The 22,128-nt window shown below is 39.2% G+C and overlaps 1 protein-coding gene across 6 annotated transcripts in view; it reads right to left on the bottom strand.

The window, feature by feature from the left end:
* Positions 1-22,128, bottom strand: part of Ppef1 (protein phosphatase with EF-hand domain 1) — a 157,175-nt gene that overhangs the window by 50,470 nt on the left and 84,577 nt on the right. For all 6 annotated transcript variants that reach the window (XM_063280083.1, XM_039099837.2, XM_039099840.2 and 3 more), the window contains 2 exons: positions 20,853-20,913; positions 510-673 (listed from right to left, as the gene is read on the bottom strand). In XM_063280083.1, coding sequence (XP_063136153.1) covers positions 510-673; positions 20,853-20,913 — 225 coding nt within the window. The remainder of the gene's footprint in view (positions 1-509; positions 674-20,852; positions 20,914-22,128) is intronic.

Below are 22,128 nucleotides of genomic sequence, written 5' to 3'. Positions count from 1 at the left end.
TATCAATAACAGGGTTCAGCATAGATAAATATTAGAAATATTATGTTTAGTGAAAGAAGCCAAATAAGATGATCCAATCTACTATAGCTTCCTTTATATGAAATATCTAGAGTTGGTAAAGCTACAGAGATGGAAAATAGAACAGGATCTGCTTAGGGTAAAGAAAGGAATAAGACTACATGGGGATAATGAAAAATGATCTACAATTAGCGCTAATAATTGTACAATCTTGGGGCTACATTAAAAGCACTGAAACACATTTTTAAATGGTGGAATTACAGTTTGTAAACTATTCTCAGAAAACGACAAGGGAGATGCTATATAGGCTTACAAATCGAAGGGAAGTTACTGTGCACCCGAGGAGACATGTATTTACTAGGTTCAAAAAAAGTGAGCCCTAACTGTCACACAGTGTGACACAGTTCCCATGGAAATACATGCTACAGCATTTTCATCCCTTCATTTGCTAGCTACGCACGATAATGACAGCAGCCTTTGCTGGAGGTTACCTGCTGTTGCTTGAAGGCCTGAAGAAGTAAATTGATGTCAGTAAACGTGAGAGGAAACTGCAGACGAGGACCGTCATAGGAGTCAGGCACATCTATCAATCCCACGTATTCCTCTCTGTCCTTGCTTTCGAGCCTGGTGTTTTCAAAAAGTCGACTTACTAATGCTGAAAGGGAAAGGCAAAGAGGTATAAGATGACGAATCGATGTCCTAATGCTTAACAATACCCTATTGCATTTCTAGCTCCTGTAAGACACTGTGCTGTTATGAATGACAACCTATAGCGTGTAAAACTAAGAGGAATAACTGTTTCTGAGGCCAGTAACGAGTATCCCTTCCTGGACCTGGGCTCTGTCAGAGCAGGGAAACCATAGTCAGTGGGGAAGAGAGCAAGAAGCACATGAAAACTGCTCGGTCGAGGAGGTATTTTGATATTCTTGAGTTGAAGCACTAATTCTTTTGTCCACTCTTACTTATCAGATTCTTCCAAGCACTGTATTTGCTTCAAACCGCTGCTGCTATTCATGATCTATATAAAATTAAACTGCAGCATTCAATTTTTCCTTTGTTAAATACTTCAGAGGATTTTACTTAGCTTTAATTGATTTGTGTTTCTCTTTATGTACAATGTTTCTGATGTGATTTCCACCCCCCCCTCTTAGGAACAAAGCAGATAAAATGTAAACGGCAAACCATAGGCAGAAATAATCAAAGCACCCCCCCAACCCGGCCTCTCTCATATTTCTGAATAGTAACAGGCTGCCTGCATTGGCCATTTAGAAAGGAATTTAATAAGGCTGAGACTCACAGTCATTTCTTGCCATGTTGTCCATGAAACAGTCCCTAGACAGAAACCTAGACAATCCATGCTTCTTGGAATGTGATTTTAGCTATTTTCTCTTGCTTTCAAGATGAGTTATGCTCATAACTTATACTACCCTGAACAATGTGGTCCAAGGGCTATCTACCAGCTCCAAGTCCAGGTCTCCAGAGACCTTATATGATTTCATGCTCTCTGTTTTGGAACCTAGCCATTTCCACTCAGCCCAGGCTGTCCTACTGAAAGGCTAATTACATGGAGCAGAGCAGATCAACCAAGGTAAGGATGTCCTAGATCAGCTAATAACTGGCAGACCTCTAGACACACAAGTAAACTCCAGCCAAGATTTAAAAGTCAGTCAAATCAACTATGTCAAGATCAGAAATGTTTGGCTAATTTGAAGACTTGATAGTGAAAAAAAGCACTTGAATACTATGAAACTGAAATAATGTGGCTACTTTTCAGTATTATTACAGTAAGAAATAACTGACCAAGAGGACAATTAAATACTCTTCAACTCATCAACACTTATTTCTTATTAAAACATCTTCATAAGTTCTCAAAAATCTCTTTTCTGAATATTTAAAGTTGGTCACCTGTAGAAGATATGGTACTAATAGTTGTAGACAGAATACATATTTTTCCATTATCAATTATGATAAGCAATACAGTGAAGAAGTAAATTTGTAAAATTTTTCTAAACTAAGAAATAATATTTACAACAAAATATATCCTAAATTGTGGTGTATAGGATATATTTTGCTAACAGTTGATAATGTTTTATGAAAAGTGAAACTGAAATATAACAAAATCCATATTCAGTGAGGTCAGAGACATTTTTCCTTTGATTTTAGTCTGATATATAAGAACAATTTAATTATTCAATTTATGTTAGAAACCAGGAAAGCAGAACATCCTGCTAAACTTGTTTTGAGATTCATCATGTAGGTAGTGGAGCCTAAATGCTCTACTTAACTCTCCTAATGTCTTCTGGGAATCACCCTCCTGCAAATGAAAGCTGAAATATCAGGCAACTCTCAGGGAAAAATAAGTAAGTGATATCCCCACTCACAGGAACTCCACAAAACCCAGCAGTTTTTCTGTATTAGCTAACGGTCAGAAAGCTTTTGTTATAGACTGTAAGAAAGTCATCATGAAGCACATATGATCAGAACTAAGGGATCTTGGTTTTTAGGTGATGTACATATTAATGGCATGACTATAGTGTTCATAGAAAAGGCTGTAGAGCTTTTGAAATGCATTTGACTTTAAAACACAGATGCTATCAGAAAAGGGAATGAAGTTGAATATATAGATTTGCATATGCCAATTATGGAGACACACACACACACAAACACACACACACACACACACACACACACACACACACACACGCAGCCCCCTTTCAAGCTCTCAGAAGCTTGGCAAGTCACTTTCTGTTGCAAATACCTTCAGTATAATCCTCTCTTTAGGCTCTGTAACACAATAAAACATGCCTGACGATATCTCTAATTTACAACACTATCTCTGAATCACATATCTGCATGCCTATATTTATTGTGCCCACTGTTTATTTTACCCCTAAACAACCATTTCTTCTTTATCTTTTTGTTTTGGATAATTTATCTTCATCTTTCAAAATTCAGCAGGCTTCCAAGTTTGAGCCCCCAATTCTACCTTTTTAATAAGGAAACGATAATGTTGATGATGATGACGACAATGACAACAAAGATGACTTCCTGAATGCTTAGTATGTACCAGTATAAGCAGATGAGGACTGTTATTTTCTTATTTTATACATTAAAGTGGGGGCACAGTATGTAGACAAATAGAATCCTATCCCTAAACTCTGTGTGGACATGTATATTGCAGTACATGTACACATATAGACAAGTGTGCAGGTGCATGAGAAGGCCAAAGGTATCTTCCTCAATTGCTTTCTATGTCAGTTTTTGACTGAACCTAGAGGTCACTGATTTCCCAACGCTGGCTAGCTAACAGCCTCATGGATTCAACCCTGTCTTTCTTTGCCTATTCAACCCTGGAACTGCAAGTATACACCACTGTGCCCAGATTTTTTTGTGAATGCTAGAGATTCGAACTCATTTCTTCATGCTTATATGACAAGGATTTGCTAAGTGAGTCATTGACCTAGACCCCCAAACTGTTTTTGTCTGTATTTATTTTACATCCCAATTGCAGTTTCCCCTTCCTCCTCTCCTTGCAGTCCCTCTCCCCATCTCGCCTCCCCCGAACTCCCAGCCATTACCCTCTTCCACTTCTCTTCAGAAAAGGGCAGGCCTCCCATGAATAACAATCAAACATGACATGCCAAGTCGCAGTAAGACTAGGTACCCCCTCTCTTTTTAAGGCTAGATTACACAATCCAGTAGGAGCAAAGCAGCTGCCAAACTCTTAGCCATTGTGATTTTTACTCTATAAAAATGCACTTATGTTATTTACATACTTTTAACTGATATATTGGAGAAACATAGCTCTGTGAGACATGAATGAAAAACTACCTCAACAAAGAAAACTGTTTATTTGTGTGCTAACCAAAAATTAATTTTCAAAGATCGTGAAAAAGGTTATTTTTGAAGAAAAGATTCCATTTTCTTTGTCAGTGCCTTTGTAAATGTTGCCACTTCTCTCCTTTCCACTGGCTAATAACAAATTCTGTCAACAGCAGTAATTATAATTTGAGTCTAATTATTTGAGTTTTTAAATCACACCATATATTTATATATATTTAGTTATTACTCTCTATATAGTTACTACTCTTATTTTGGTTTCACATCTTATTGAATTGGCTAGCAAAAGCAAAAGTGTATTCAAAAACAGTAAAAGTAGGCAGTCTTTAGTCTAGAACAAAATAAAATATTCTTCTTTTAGAATCAATAAGCTTAGTATAGCCCTTTCTCCCATAGACTTAATGACCTTTATTTCTTTAAACGTTTAGTGATAAATTAATGGAAAGATTCTCTAAGCCAACTCTTTAATAAAACTGCACAATATGAAATATTTGAGATTGATTTATTTTAATTTTGGTTTATGTGCATGGACGTCTGCCTGCGTGTATATACTACACCACATACATGCCTGGTGCACAGAAAGGCAAGAGGAGCTCATTGGATTCCCAGGCTCTGGAGTTACAGATGGTTGTGAGCTGTCCTGTAGGGATTAGGAAATTAATCTAGGTCCTTTAGAAGAATATCAAGTACTCTTAACTGTTGAGCCATCTCTCCAGCCTCCGATAGGAAATATTAATCAATATATATTAAAGCATTATCCTTCTACTGGGCTTTTATCAACATGAAAATAGCAATGGAGATTCTCTTCTAATAACTACTGTATATCCTGTATAAGCTAAGCTTTAACATTTCTAATGATTATTGTCCTTATGGCCTGTAACTAATAAATAAGAATTTAATGAATGCAAGTGATATATGAAGATTTGTGCAACATTTATTTGGAGTTAATCCTTTGGTGTTTGCTGTATAACTTTGAGAACATGGATGTAAACTAATTGAATATAATCAAATATTAATACAACCAAATGATACCTCTGTAAGTTGTAATAAGAAAATAACTTTTAAACAATTGCCTTCACACATGCTGCAACTTCTCGTTTCTCTACTGGATGATAACAACTAAATCCTGTCACTGCCTATGAGTCACACTTAAAAGATCTTGTCTTTCATCTTGACGGGGAAAAAGGATATTTTTAGGAAAAACTAGAATTTCACAAGTTTTTCCACAAATATAGTATCTGCTTAATAATAACCACCTTCATTGTACTTTGAAAACAAGGTCCACATAGTGCTGGACAAAGAAAAGCACTATATGACACTTAAGAGTTATTTCATTTCCTAATTATAAATCTCAGTCAAAATCATTAGTGCCCATATATTAAATTCAATCGATGCCAAGGTGACATCTATTAAAGTAAACATAAGTTTTTGATTTTAAAAAACATGGAATGGAAGGATACTCCCTTGGCATAATTATTTTAAGTAAGTAAGTAACACTGGTTTCCATTAAGTCATCAAAAAAAAAAAAAAAAGACTGCCTACTTTTACTGTTTTTGAATACACTTTTGCTTTTGCTAGCCAATTCAATAAGATGTGAAACCAAAATAAGAGTAGTAACTATATAGAGAGTAATAACTAAATATATATAAATATATGGTGTGATTTAAAAACTCAAGAAAAACTTCAAAAATTGATAAGAGAATTAAATATAACACAGAGTAATTGCATAAGCTTCAATAACAATTCACCATTGATAAGATAACCTTGAATGATTACCCTCAAACCCTCAGAGTCTACACTCAAAAAGGTAAATAATGAATACTAGATGAAATTATGTAAATTACTGAAGCACATGGTACATGGTAAAGTCTACTGCAAAAACATCAGTAACAATACATAAACTACTAGCAATATTCAGTAGAAGCACAAATAAGATATGGTCATAAACATTTAATGGAATGTTACAAGTAAGTAATGGAAACATGGCATGCTCGAAAATATTCTATTCACCACAGCAACAAAAAATGAAAACACTCTAGCGCCACAAAAAATTAAAAATATACATACATACACACACACACACACACACACACACACACACACACACACACACACGTATTCCTAAAGAGAATTTATGTAAACTGTATGGTCTAAGGGGACACTTTGGCTGATGGGGAAGCAGAAGAAAAGTCTAAACAACACTTTCATATGATTCAGCATACTCCCACCAGTCTCTGTTTAAACCTATGGCAACTTTGCCTTTTTAAAGTTTAACAAATAAACTGGAAAAGAAACTATTATGAATGCAGACTGGGAACTTGTATGTGGCCTCTACTCTCTATCAAGTTCTATGAGCCTGTTTCAGCCCTGCAAGTAGAAGAATAGGGAAAGGGGCTGGCATGGTTGAGTTTTGCATAGGATGTAGTGTGCTAACCAGCACAAGTACTACTTTAGGATCCATTTCCCTTTTATAGCCAAGATGTCTTGAGACACTTTGCTGGCCTAATATCTGGGAATGTTTAATTTTCTAGCTGCTAAAAGATCTTAGCACTTGAGTTAAGCAGGCCTAGGCAAAGGATGTCTGGAATCCTCCCACCAAAGAAGCTGTGAGAAATCACCCTACAAAGTACATGCATAACGGCATATGCCTGTCGTTCCTGTGCTCAATATGCTGAGGTAGGTTGATTAAGAGTTCAAAGCCAGCTTGACTTACATAGAAAGTTCCACGTCACCTTATTGTAGCTCTGCCTCAGGAAATGAAGAGGAGAAGGGGAAAGGTGAAGAGGAGAGGGAGCAGAAGGATAGAGGAAGAGGGACGGTGTCAAGAGGAGATTGCATAATTCACCAAAAGATATATGTACATAAATATGCATGAGAGCACGATTATAATGCCAAATTGAAAACAATCCAAGTACACATAAACAACAGAATGCATAAGTTAGAATGCATTGTTAAAATGGAATGCTATTCAATGATAAGAATGACTAAATTACAATAACAAGAATGATCTCCCAAATACAATGTTTAGTAAAAGGAAGCTAGAGTCAAGGTCTATTCTGTATGTTTCTACTTCTACAAATAAATTACAAATAAGCATTATTAATTAATTAATTAATTAATTAATTAATGACACAGAAGTTCAAAACAGTTCCATAGTGCCATGGAAGTTGGGTTCTAACTAGATAAAACAGAAGGGAAGTTTCTGTGGCTCCAATAATGACTGGGTAATTTTTTTAACTTTTGAGAGAAGATATCATGCAGCAAGGATGACCTTGAATTTCTAGTCCTCCTACATCCTCTTCAAAAGCTGAGATTGTAAGCCAGTGTCACCATGCTTGACTTTTGCAGTGCTAGGGACTGAGCCCAGGGCACTCAGCCTAGCACTCTATCAATTGAGCTACATCTCTAACCATCATGTTTTAGTTCTTGTTCGGAGTACTTGTTTCCTGGGCATGTTGTCTTTGAGACAGTTTCAAGCATATATAATTTGTATATTTTCCTATAATGTGCATTATATTTCAAGAAAAACACTGTTCCCTTCTTTGAGAAGAAATGTTCTGTTATATTTTTAAATCATATGCAAAGTTTCTTTTCCAAAATGCAGATTTTAAAAAATGGAGAGTCTGAGTAAATATCTCTGAGCTGCAAGCCAGCCATCTGTGGCTCTAAAACCCTATAAAAGTGACTCTGAAATGAGTCTAGAATAACATATTAGATCTTTAGTGGAGAGAGCCACGTTTCATTTCATCATTCTATTTCACCCCACAAAATATTTTTGAACAAGAATATGAAGCACAAATGATTGTCTTCAAAATGGCAAAGTACCTACTTCCTTCCATTCAGTTACTACTCACTGCTTTCATTAGTTTCACTTGTATATTCTTTTTTTTCAAGGACAAAGGCTTGTTTTATTTTAATGACTGATCCACGTGAGGCCATAGCCTGGCCACTATGTACAGACATGAGGGAAGCTTCATTTTTTGGTCTCTTCCTCCTTGGACAGTCTTGATGATCTCATCCTTCTTGGCTTGGAGGCGCTCCTCCCGGTGCTTTCGTGCCTCCTTGGTCTTAGACCTGTGAGCCTCAGCCTGGTCAGCCAGTAGCTTCTTGCGGGCCTTGTCTGCCTTCAGTTTGTGGATGTGCTCCATGGGAATCCACTTGTTTTTGAACACATTCCCTTTGAACTTCAGGTACAGGCTGTGATCTTCTTAGATTCCCGGTATCTCCTGAGAGGCCGGCGCAGGATCCTCATCCTTCTCATCCAGGTCACCTTCTCGGACATCCGAGCTTTGGCAGTATCCTTCCACTTCCCTATGCCCATATACCTGCCCTTCCGTCGGGTCAAGGTGTTCTTCCGGCATTGAGCCCGGGAATGGACAAGCTTCCGGATGATCAGGCCATCTTTGATCAGCTTCCTGATCTGCTGAGAGGATTTGGCATTGGCGATTTCATTGGTTTCATTGGGGTCCAACCAGACCTTCTTTTTACCACAGCAGAGGACACTAGAGGCACACCTCTTCTGTAGCCTGAGCATACTCATGGCTCTCACTTGTATATTCTTAACCATGCCAATAAAACACCATTCTTCTTGCCACTTTGAAGAGTATTTCTGGGTCAGAAAGATGGCTTAGTGGGTAAAGTGCCTGCTGTTAATCAGGACAACCTGAGCTCAATTCCTAAGATCCTCATGATAGAGAAAACCGAACACTGCAAGTTGTCTTCTTCCCCCTCCCACTCACCCTCACCCTTCCCTCCCCCTCCTCCTCCTCCTTCTGATGTTTTATTTATGTATTTATTTTTAATTTTTTTGGATATATTTTTCTTTACATTTCAAATGCTATTCCTTTTCCTGGTTTCCCGTCCATAAGTCCCCTATCACACCCCCTTCCCATTCTCATATAAGGGTGTTCCCCATCCCCTGTGACATTCGCCTACACTGGGCGGTCCAGCCTTGGCAGGACCAAGGGCTTCTTCTCCCATTGGTGCCCAACAAGGCCATCCTCTGCCACATATGCAGCTGGAGCCATGGGTCTGTCCGTGTGTACTCTTTAGGTAGTGGTTTAGTCCCTGGGAGCTCTGGTTGGTTGGTATTGTTGTTCTAATGGGGTTGCAAACCTCTTCAGCTCTTTCAATCTTTTCCCTAACTCCTCCAACTAGGACACCTTTCTCAGTCCAATGGTTTGCTGCTGGCATTCACCTCTGTATTTGTCAGACTCTGGCAGAGCTTCTCAGGAGACAGCTATATCAGGCTCCTATCAGCATGCACTTCTTGGCATCAGCAATATTGTCTGGATTTGGTGTCTGTATGTATATGGGCTGGATCCCCAGGTGGGGCAGGCTGTGATTGGCCTTTCTTTCAGTCTCTGCTCCAAACTTTGTCTCCATATTTCCTCCAATGAATATTTTTGTTCCCCCTTTTAAGAAGGAGTAAAGCTTCTGGACTTTGGTCATCCTTCTTCTTGAGCTTCATGTAGTCTGTGGATTGTATCCTGAGTAAATAATCAAGCTTTTGGGCTAATATCCACTTATCAGTGAGTGCATACATGTGTGTTGTTTTGTGATTAGGTTACCTCACTCAGGATGATATTTTCCAGTTCCAACCATTTGCCTATGAATTTCATAAAGTCATTGTTTTTGATAGCTGAGTAATATTCCATCGTGTAGATGGTTTATCTATCTTGTTGATTTTCTCAAAGAACCAACTTTTGGTTCTGTTGATTCTTTCTATGGTCCTTTTTGTTTCTACTTGGCTGATTTCAGCTCTGAATTTGATTATTTCCTGTGTTCTACTCGTTCTGGGTGTATTTGCTTCTTTTGTTCTAGAGCTTTTAGGTGTGCTGTCAAGCTGCTGACATATGCTCTTTCCTGTTTCTTTCTGCAGGCACTCAGCGCTATGAGTTTTCCTCTTAGCACAGCTTTCATTGTGTCCCATAAGTTTGAGTATGTTGTATCTTCATTTTCATTAAATTCTAAAAAGTTTTTAATTTCTTTCTTTATTTCTTCCTTGACCAGGTTATCATTGAGTAGAGCATTGTTCAATTTCCACGTATATGTGGGCATTCTTCCCTTATTGTTATTGAAGACCATCTTAGCCTGTGGTGATCTGTTAGGATGCATGGGATTATTTCTATCTTTCTGTATCTGTTGAGACCTGTTTTGTAACGGATTATGTGGTCAGTTTGGGAGAAGACACCAAGTGGTGCTGAGGAGAAGGTATTTTTTTTAAGGATGAAACATTCTATAAATATCTGTTAAATCCATCTGGTTCATAACTTCTGTTTGTTTCTCCATGTCTCTGTTTAGTTTCTGTTTCCATGATCTGTCCATTGATGAGAGTGGGGTGTTGAAATCTCCTACTATTATTGTGTGAGGTACAATATGTGCTTTCAACTTTAGTAAGGTTTCTTTTATGTATGTAGGTGCCCTTGTATTGGAGCATAGATATTCAGGATTAAGAGTTCATCTTGGTGGATTTTTTCTTTGATGAATATGAAGTGTCCTTCCTTATCTTTTTTGATGACTTTTCGGTGAAAATCAATTTTATTCTATATCAGAATGGCTACTCCAGCTTGCTTCTTCAGACCATTTGCTTGATAGTTGTTTTCCAGCCATTTACTCTGAGGTAGTGTCTGTCTTTGTTACTGAATTGTGTTTCCTGTAGGCAGCAAAATGCTGGGTCCTCTTTATGTATTCAGTCTGTCAGTATTTGTCTTTTTATTGAGGAATTGAGTCCATTGATGTTAAGAGATTTTAAGGAATAGTGATTGTTGTTTCCTGTTATTTTTGTTGTTAGACGTGGAATTATGTTTGTGTGGCTCTTTTGGTTTCATTGCAAGGAGATTACTTTCTTGCATTTTCTAGGGTGTAGTTTCCCTCCTTGTGTTGGGCTTTACCATTTCTTATCCTTTGCAGGGCTGGATTTGTAGAAAGATATTGTGTAAATTTGGTTTTGTCATGGAATATCTTGGTTTCTCCATCAATGTTAATTGAGAGTTTTGCAGTATACAGTAACCTGGGATGGCATTTGTGTTCTCTTAGGGTCTGTATGACATCTGTCCAGGATCTTCTGGCTTTCATAGTCTCTGGTGAGAAGTCTGGTGTGATTCTGATAGGTCTGCCTTTATATGTTACTGGACCTTTTCCCCTTATTGCTTTTACTATTCTTTCTTTCTTTTGTGTGTTTTTTTTTTTTGTGTGTGTGTGTGTTCTGACTATTATGTGACAGGAGGAATTTATTTTCTGGTCCAATCTATTTGGAGTTCTGTAGGATTCTTGTGTGTTATGGGCATCTATTTCTTTAGATCAGGGAAGTTTTCTCTCTAATTCTGTTGAAGATATTTACTGGCCCTTTAAGTTGGGAGTCTTTGCTGTCTTCTATACCTATTATCCTTAGATTTGATCTTCTTATTATGTCTTGTATTTCCTGGATGTTTTGCATTTGGAGCTTTTTGCCTTTTTTAGTTTCTTTGATGGTTGTAACAACGTTTTCTCTGGAATCTTCTGTCCCTGAGATTCTCTCTTCCATCTGTTGTATTCTGTTGGTGATGCTTGTGTTTATGACTCCTGATGTCTTTCCTAGGTTTTCTATCTCCATGTTGTCTCCCTTTGCAATTTCTTTATTGTTTCTATTTCCATTTTTAAATCCTGGATGGTTTTGTTCAATTCATTCACCTGTTTGGTTGTGTTTTCCTGTAAGTCTTTAAGGGATTTTTGCATTTCCTCTTTAAGGGCTTCTATTTGTTTACCTATGTTATCTTGTAGTTAAGACTCTTTTATGTCCTTCTTAAAGTCCTCTATCATTATCATCAGACATGGTTTTAAATCCAAATCTTGCTTTTCTGGTGTGTAGCCAGTATTTGTTTTGGTGTGAGAACTGGGCTCTGGTGATGCCAAGTAGTCTTGGTTTCTATTCCTTAGGTTCCTGTACCTGCCTCTCGCCATCAGGTTGTCTCTGGTGTTAGCTTGTCTTGAGGTCTTTGACAGTGGCTTGACCCTGCTCTATGCCTGTGTGTCAACACTCCTGTAGACCTGTTTTCTTTCAGCTGGATCTGGGAACAGAGAGCTGCTCCTGGGTTTGTGTGACCTGAAGCCTCCAGTTGGGTTGCTTGGAGCAAAAGTGCTGGTTACCTCTGCTCTCAGGTGTTTCAGAGCTCCAACTGTCTGGCTTTCAGCTCTCAGTTCAGGCAGAAACTAGAAGGTTCCTGTTGCTGACTACTCTTAGGTTCCTGTATCCAGAGGGCACTAGGCAGGTTCCTCTTGGGCAAGGAATGTGAGCAGAAGTTGTGATCTCCTCTGAGTACTCAGGATTGTCCACTTTTCTGAGAGTCCAGCTTTCTCCCCCATGGAATTTGGTACAGAGAGCTGTGGAAGTAGTTCAGCTCTGGGTGCAGGCCCCAAGTTGTCTTCTGACCTCCTCACACACATATGCCATGTGTGAGAACACATTCTCTCCCTTTCCCTCTTCCTCTCCATCTCCCTTCCCTTGTCCCCCTCTCTCTGTGTATAATCTGAGTGTTTGTGTGTAAGAGAGAGAGAGACAGTGTGTGCATGCCTGTGTTTAAAAAAATTTTAGAGAAATGTATCTACCAGATCATTTAAAGATGCACTTAAGAGGTTAGGCAGATGGCTCAATGGATAAAAGTACTTCCTTTGCAAGCTTGAGGACCTGAGTGTGGCTAATTTTTCAGCCTAGCTGAAAATTTCTAAGCTCCCACCAAAAAGCCAAGTATGGCTGCATTCTTCTGTGACTTCATCTCGGGTGGAAGCTGGAGATGTGGGGATCACTGAATAATAGTCAGCTTACATTCAATGAGAGACTCTGGGTTAAAGGGATAAAGTAGGGTAAGAGAGTTCCAAGTGTCTGGCTTTCAGCTCTCAGAGCAGGCAGAAACTAACCTGACACCATCCTCTGAACTCTACATGCACACACATACCTCTCCCCACCTCTCACCTCCCTCTCCCTCTCTCTCTCTCTCTCTCTCTCTCTCTCTCTCTCTCTCTCTCTCTCTCTCCCTCTCTCTCTCACTCTCTATTTCACACACACACACACACACACACACACACACACACACACACACACACGGGGGAGGGGTGTTCCTAAATACCTTGCATGTTGTTAAATAAAAATTGTTAGCCCAAAGGGGTTTTTGGTTTTTATTTTGTTTTGTTTTACAGCTTTTAGATTTGGCATCTACTTTGGAAGTAACAGGACGATTTTATTTAGCAAGAAAAATATATGTCTTATGTCTGCCTCTTGTTCAAAATAAAGATGATAGACAAATTGATATCTGCATTATAGAAAGTATCTTAGTCTAGCCTATGCTATTGTAGCAGAATATCACAAACTGGATAATTTAAAGCAAACAAGAGTTGATGAATGGCCTTGGTTGATTTATGACTCTTTCAAATTCTGGTTGAGAAAAGAAAATCAAACTAAAATGAGTCTTGTGTATGTTAAGTAGGAAACAGTTGTCAATCTTTAAATGGAATTATGAGAACAATTAGTATATGTTACAGATTTTTAAATATTCCAATATAAATGAGAAATAAAATATAAACCACAAACTATCTAAGGGTTCTAAAAGTTTGGGAAATATAAGATCAAGGAGAAATGTTAGGTGAAAACTTTATCAACATGACTGAAAACATCACAGAGCAAAAGAACATGTGCAAGAAAGAGGATCGAAGGTCAGATCCATATTCATAACATCGCCATGGCTCAAATAATGAATCCATTCAAATAGCTATTACAGGACCCACTTTACCACTCATTTCATGGACTGTGAGAGAAATATTTAAGACAAAGCAAACATACAGGCCAGAGAGAGAGAGAGAGAGAGAGAGAGACAGAGACAGAGACAGAGACAGAGACAGAGACAGAGACAGAGGAAGAAAAATTACATTTCATCTAACATTTTCACCTTGGCTCCACTGAGTGAAATACTCAGAATATTTGGATTTTTGTAAGCATAGAAGTTCTATGAGTAATACATAAGATCTTCTTTATTGAGCTACTGGTATGTATCAACAGATTGTGGTTCAAGACAAAGTAGTTAACAAATGAATGTTCAATATTATCATTTCTTTTTAATTAAATGTTGATTTAGCAAATACCATTCAGAGAGGACAAAAAAATAAATAAAAAGTAAAAAACCAAGTCAAACTGATTTTGGTAGTTGTTTGTTGGGTGCCATGCAGAACGGAAAGGTAAGCATCTTTTAAGTGCATAGCACTTCCCATTTTCCTTTATATTTCCTAATGAATGCAATTCAATGACTAACAACTGCTTTTCAAAAGACTATACTTTAGGAGTGGAATGAATGCTTGGCAGTTAAGAATACGTACTATTCTTCCCACACCCGCGGATCCCGGACCGCAGCAGCTCTCTGCTCCCAGACCCGGTGAGAGAGAGACCCAACCGCCTGGTCAGGTGGGCACTCCTGAGGCTGCAGAGCGGAAGAGACCACCAACACTGCTCACCCCTGCCCACATCCCTGGCCCAAGAGGAAACTGTATAAGGCCTCTGGGCTCCCCTGGGGGAGGGCCCAGGAGCAGCGGGACTTCTGCGCCTGAGACACCGCCGGAACCTGAAAGAAACAGACCGGATAAACAGTTCTCTGCACCCAAATCCCGTGGGAGGGAGAGCTAAACATTCAGAGAGGCAGACAAGCCTGGGAAACCAGAAGAGACTGCTCCCTGCACACACATCTCGGACGCCAGAGGAAAAAGCCAAAGACCATCTGGAACCCTGGTGCACTGAAGCTCCCGGAAGGGGCAGCACAGGTCTTCCTGGTTGCTGCCGCTGCAGAGAGCCCCTGGGCAGCACCCCACAAGCGAACCTGAGCCTCGGGACCACAGGTAAGACCAAATTTTCTGCTGCAAGAAAGCTGCCTGGTGAACTCAAGACACAGGCCCACAGGAACAGCTGAAGACCTGTAGAGAGGAAAAACTACACGCGCGAAAGCAGAACACACTGTCCCCATAACTGACTGAAAGAGAGGAAAACAGGTCTACAGCACTCCTGACACACAGGCTTATAGGTCAGTCTAGCCACTGTCAGAAATAGCAGAACAAAGTAACACTAGAGATAATCTGATGGCGAGAGGCAAGCGCAGGAACCCAAGCAATAGAAACCAAGACTGCATGCCATCATCGGAGCCCAATTCTCCCACCAAAACAAACATGGAATATCCAAACACACCAGAAAAGCAAGATCTAGTTTCAAAATCATATTTGATCATGATGCTGGAGGACTTCAAGAAAGACATGAACACACTTAGGGAAACACAGGAAATCATTAATAAACAAGTAGAAGCCTACAGAGAGGAATGGCAAAAATCCCTGAAAGAATTCCAGGAAAACACAATCAAACAGATGAAGGAATTAAAAATGGAAATAGAAGCAATCAAGAAAGAACACATGGAAACAACCCTGGATATAGAAAACCAAAAGAAGAGACAAGGAGCTGTAGATACAAGCTTCACCAACAGAATACAAGAGATGGAAGAGAGAATCTCAGGAGCAGAAGATTCCATAGAAATCATTGACTCAACTGTCAAAGATAATGTAAAGCGGAAAAAGCTACTGGTCCAAAACATACAGGAAATCCAGGACTCAATGAGAAGATCAAACCTAAGGATAATAGGTATAGAAGAGAGTGAAGACTCCCAGCTCAAAGGACCAGTAAATATCTTCAACAAAATCATAGAAGAAAACTTCCCTAACCTAAAAAAAGAGATACCCATAGGCATACAAGAAGCCTACAGAACTCCAAATAGATTGGACCAGAAAAGAAACACCTCCCGTCACATAATAGTCAAAACACCAAACGCACAAAATAAAGAAAGAATATTAAAAGCAGTAAGGGAAAAAGGCCAAGTAACATATAAAGGGAGACCTATCAGAATCACACCAGACTTCTCGCCAGAAACTATGAAGGCCAGAAGATCCTGGACTGATGTCATACAGACCCTAAGAGAACACAAATGCCAGCCCAGGTTACTGTATCCAGCAAAACTCTCAATTAACATTGATGGAGAAACCAAGATATTCCATGACAAAACCAAATTTACACAATATCTTTCTACAAATCCAGCACTACAAAGGATAATAAATGGTAAAGCCCAACATAAGGAGGCAAGCTATACCCTAGAAGAAGCAAGAAACTAATCGTCTTGGCAACAAAACAAAGAGAATGAAAGCACACAAACATAACCTCACATCCAAACATGAATATAAAGGGAAACAATAATCACTATTCCTTAATATCTCTCAATATCAATGGCCTCAACTCCCCAATAAAAAGACATAGATTAACAAACTGGATACGCAACGAGGACCCTGCATTCTGCTGCCTACAGGAAACACACCTCAGAGACAAAGACAGACACTACCTCAGAGTGAAAGGCTGGAAAACAACTTTCCAAGCAAATGGTCAGAAGAAGCAAGCTGGAGTAGCCATTCTAATATCAAATAAAATCAATTTCCAACTAAAAGTCATCAAAAAAGATAAGGAAGGACACTTCATATTCATCAAAGGAAAAATCCACCAAGATGAACTCTCAATCCTAAATATCTATGCCCCAAATACAAGGGCACCTACATACGTAAAAGAAACCTTACTAAAGCTCAAAACACACATTGCACCTCACACAATAATAGTGGGAGATTTTAACACCCCACTCTCATCAATGGACAGATCATGGAAACAGAAATTAAACAGTGATGTCGACAGACTAAGAGAAGTCATGAGCCAAATGGACTTAACGGATATTTATAGAACATTCTATCCTAAAGCAAAAGGATATACCTTCTTCTCAGCTCCTCATGGTACTTTCTCCAAAATTGACCATATAATTGGTCAAAAATCGGGCCTCAACAGGTACAGAAAGATAGAAATAATCCCATGCGTGCTATCGGACCACCACGGCCTAAAACTGGTCTTCAATAACAATAAGGGAAGAATGCCCACATATACGTGGAAATTGAACAATGCTCTACTCAATGATAACCTGGTCAAGGAAGAAATAAAGAAAGAAATTAAAAACTTTTTAGAATTTAATGAAAATGAAGATACAACATACTCAAACTTATGGGACACAATGAAAGCTGTGCTAAGAGGAAAACTCATAGCGCTGAGTGCCTGCAGAAAGAAACAGGAAAGAGCATATGTCAGCAGCTTGACAGCACACCTAAAAGCTCTAGAACAAAAAGAAGCAAATACACCCAGGAGGAGTAGAAGGCAGGAAATAATCAAACTCAGAGCTGAAATCAACCAAGTAGAAACAAAAAGGAACATAGAAAGAATCAACAGGACCAAAAGTTGGTTCTTTGAGAAAATCAACAAGATAGATAAACCCTTAGCCAGACTAACGAGAGGACACAGAGAGTGCGTCCAAATTAACAAAATCAGAAATGAAAAGGGAGACATAACTACAGATTCAGAGGAAATTCAAAAAATCATCAGATCTTACTATAAAAACCTATATTCAACAAAATTTGAAAATCTTCAGGAAATGGACAATTTCCTAGACAGATACCAGGTATCAAAGTTAAATCAGGAACAGATAAACCAGTTAAACAACCCCATAACTCCTAAGGAAATAGAAGCAGTCATTAAAGGTCTCCCAACCAAAAAGAGCCCAGGTCCAGATGGGTTTAGTGCAGAATTCTATCAAACCTTCATAGAAGACCTCATACCAATATTATCCAAACTATTCCACAAAATTGAAACAGATGGAGCCCTACCGAATTCCTTCTACGAAGCTACAATTACTCTTATACCTAAACCACACAAAGACACAACAAAGAAAGAGAACTTCAGACCAATTTCCCTTATGAATATCGACGCAAAAATACTCAATAAAATTCTGGCAAACCGAATTCAAGAGCACATCAAAACAATCATCCACCATGATCAAGTAGGCTTCATCCCAGGCATGCAGGGATGGTTTAATATACGGAAAACCATCAACGTGATCCATTATATAAACAAACTGAAAGAACAGAACCACATGATCATTTCATTAGATGCTGAGAAAGCATTTGACAAAATTCAACACCCCTTCATGATAAAAGTCCTGGAAAGAATAGGAATTCAAGGCCCATACCTAAACATAGTAAAAGCCATATACAGCAAACCAGTTGCTAACATTAAACTAAATGGAGAGAAACTTGAAGCAATCCCACTAAAATCAGGGACTAGACAAGGCTGCCCACTCTCTCCCTACTTATTCAATATAGTTCTTGAAGTTCTAGCCAGAGCAATCAGACAACAAAAGGAGATCAAAGGGATACAGATCGGAAAAGAAGAGGTCAAAATATCACTATTTGCAGATGACATGATAGTATATTTAAGTGATCCCAAAAGTTCCACCAGAGAACTACTAAAGCTGATAAACAACTTCAGCAACGTGGCTGGGTATAAAATTAACTCAAATAAATCAGTTGCCTTCCTCTATACAAAAGAGAAACAAGCCGAGAAAGAAATTAGGGAAACGACACCCTTCATAATAGACCCAAATAATATAAAGTACCTCGGTGTGACTTTAACCAAGCAAGTAAAAGATCTGTACAATAAGAACTTCAAGACACTGAAGAAAGAAATTGAAGAAGACCTCAGAAGATGGAAAGATCTCCCATGCTCATGGATTGGCAGGATTAATATAGTAAAAATGGCCATTTTACCAAAAGCAATCTACAGATTCAATGCAATCCCCATCAAAATACCAATCCAATTCTTCAAAGAGTTAGACAGAACAATTTGCAAATTCATCTGGAACAACAAAAAACCCAGGATAGCTAAAACTATCCTCAACAATAAAAGGACTTCAGGGGGAATCACTATCCCTGAACTCAAGCAGTATTACAGAGCAATAGTGATAAAAACTGCATGGTATTGGTACAGAGACAGACAGATAGACCAATGGAATAGAATTGAAGACCCAGAAATGAACCCACACACCTATGGTCACTTGATTTTTGACAAAGGAGCCAAAACCATCCAATGGAAAAAAGATAGCATTTTCAGCAAATGGTGCTGGTTCAACTGGAGGGCAACATGTAGAAGAATGCAGATCGATCCATGCTTATCACCCTGTACAAAGCTTAAGTCGAAGTGGATCAAGGACCTCCACATCAAACCAGACACACTCAAACTAATAGAAGAAAAACTAGGGAAGCATCTGGAACACATGGGCACTGGAAAAAATTTCCTGAACAAAACACCAATGGCTTATGCTCTAAGATCAAGAATCGACAAATGGGATCTCATAAAACTGCAAAGCTTCTGTAAGGCAAAGGACACTGTGGTTAGGACAAAACGGCAACCAACAGATTGGGAAAAGATCTTTACCAACCCTACAACAGATAGAGGCCTTATATCCAAAATATACAAAGAACTCAAGAAGTTAGACCGCAGGGAAACAAATAACCCTATTAAAAAATGGGGTTCAGAGCTAAACAAAGAATTCACAGCTGAGGAATGCCGAATGGCTGAGAAACACCTAAAGAAATGTTCAACATCTTTAGTCATAAGGGAAATGCAAATCAAAACAACCCTGAGATTTCACCTCACACCAGTGCGATTGGCTAAGATCAAAAACTCAGGTGACAGCAGATGCTGGCGAGGTTGTGGAGAAAGAGGAACACTCCTCCATTGTTGGTGGGATTGCAGACTGGTAAAACCATTCTGGAAATCAGTCTGGAGGTTCCTCAGAAAATTGGACATTGAACTGCCTGAGGATCCAGCTATACCTCTCTTGGGCATATACCCAAAAGATGCCTCAACACATAAAAGAGACACGTGCTCCACTATGTTCATCGCAGCCTTATTTATAATAGCCAGAAAATGGAAAGAACCCAGATGCCCTTCAACAGAGGAATGGATACAGAAAATGTGGTACATCTACACAATGGAATACTACTCAGCTATCAAAAACAACGAGTTTATGAAATTCGTAGGCAAATGGTTGGAACTGGAAAATATCATCCTGAGTGAACTAACCCAATCACAGAAAGACATACATGGTATGCACTCATTGATAAGTGGCTATTAGCCCAAATGCTTGAATTACCCTAGATCCCTAGAACAAACGAAACTCAAGACGGATGATCAAAATGTGAATGCTTCACTCCTTCTTTAAATGAGGAAAAAGAATACCCTTGGCAGGGAAGGGAGAGGCAAAGATTAAAACAGAGACTGAAGGAACACCCATTCAGAGCCTGTCCCACATTTGGCCCATACATATACAGCCACCCAATTGGACTAGATGGATGAAGCAAAGAAGTGCAGACCGACAGGAGACGGATGTAGATCGCTCCTGAGAGACACAGCCAGAATACAGCAAATACAGAGGCGAATGCCAGCAGCAAACCACTGAACTGAGAATAGGTCCCCTATTGAAGGAATCAGAGAAAGAACTGGAAGAGCTTGAAGGGGCTCGAGACCCCAAAAGTACAACAATGCCAAGCAACCAGAGCTTCCAGGGACTAAGCCACTACCTAAAGACTATACATGGACTGACCCTGGACTCTGACCCCATAGGTAGCAATGAATATCCTAGTAAGAGCACCAGTGGAAGGGGAAGCCCTGGGTCCTGCTAAGACTGAACCCCCAGTGAACTAGTCTATGGGGGGAGGGCGGCAATGGTGGGAGGGTTGGGAGGGTAACACCCATAAGGAAGGGGAGGGGGGTGGGGGATGTTTGCCCGGAAACCAGGAAAGGGAATAACACTCGAAATGTATATAAGAAATACTCAAGTTAATAAAAAAAAAAAAAAAAAGAATACGTACTATTCTTGCAGAGGTCCTGAGTTCAGTTCCCAGTACCGATACCGCAGTGCTCTTAACCTCCTGCAACTCCAGGTCCAGAGAATCCAATGTCCCCTTTTGACCTCCGTGGACTCTGTACTCACCTGCCCACCCCCCCACACATATACATAATTTTAAAATAAGAATAATAAAACCTTAAAAGGATAAACTTCCTTTCCACTTACCTGAATCTTCCTTGTGTGTGTTTGTATAGTTTTCCAACATGAAAGAAAAGAAGCTGGATAGCTGTGCAAGATAAGATGATATAAATCATTAATAAAGACTAAAGAGACACTACAGCAAATAGCAGAGCTCTACTAAAGTCCCTTACTCTCCTGCTGTGTTCATCTCCCTGCTACAGCACATGCCAAGAGTCACAGATGGGCAGCATCACACAGAGATGCGGAGGAAATTATATATGAATTCTTCCTGGGAAGCTGCCATCCACAACTGAAGCAAGAGTGTAACCGTGCAGTTCTCTACCTCCTTGCCATGTATGAGACAGGCTAAGCTGTATTTCACATTTCAGCACTTCTCCTGGGATCAGGTTGAAGTGAGGCTTTCTCCTGGGATCAGGCCGAAGTTAGGCTTGTCCAGAAAGAATAGTTTTTCCTGGCTTCTTTGCTGGTCCTATCATGCTTTACTTCCTTAAAGGTTATGCCAGAAAACATTCTGTCAATCTCAGTAAGTCACTGTCTCAACCAGACTCCATCTCAAGGAGTCCTCTCTAAGGCAACTACAAAGTTTTGTTCATTATGCTCTCCTTTTCATCTATATGATGGCATGATAAATACTGTTTAAAGTGATAGCCTACATGGGTTTGGAGAGATTGCTCAGCGGCTAAGAGCACTCGCTGTTTTCCCAGAGAAACATCACTTGATTCCCAGCACATACATAGCAGTTCACAAAACATGTGTAACTCCAATCTCAGGGGATACAATTCCTTCTTCTGCCCTCCATGGGTATACAACACACATGGTGAACAGACATACACGAAGGCAAAACACCTATTCACACAAAAATAAATACTGTTTAAAGGCTTCTAATCAGAGCAATACGGGAACATTGAATGACTTGTAACTTTTGTTGTGGTTGCTGGTAGTGGTGGATTTTGACTTGTTGTTTTGTTGGTTGGTTATTTTCTTTTGTTTTATTTGTTTTGTTCTGTTGAGACAGGGTCTCACTGTGTAACTCTAGTTGTTATGGAACTCACTATATAGAGCAGAATGGCCTCAATCTCACAGAGATCCTCCTGTCTCTGCCTCCTGAGTCCTTAGATTTAAGACACGTACAACCATGCCTGGCCTAATCTGTATTATTTTAATAGCTACCAAGAAGAAATTTGCCAATTTAACTTTTTTTGAACTTGGATTAATTATTTTTAAAGACTATAGTCTGACACTTAAATATGGTTGTTAAAATTTTAAACAATATCAAAGGAAAATAAGAAGTCTCTCTTAA

The sequence above is a fragment of the Rattus norvegicus genome, chromosome X (genome assembly GCF_036323735.1).
Source record: "Rattus norvegicus strain BN/NHsdMcwi chromosome X, GRCr8, whole genome shotgun sequence".
In the NCBI taxonomy this organism is placed as follows: domain Eukaryota; kingdom Metazoa; phylum Chordata; class Mammalia; order Rodentia; family Muridae; genus Rattus; species Rattus norvegicus.
This window is presented reverse-complemented; position numbering and strand designations above follow the sequence as displayed.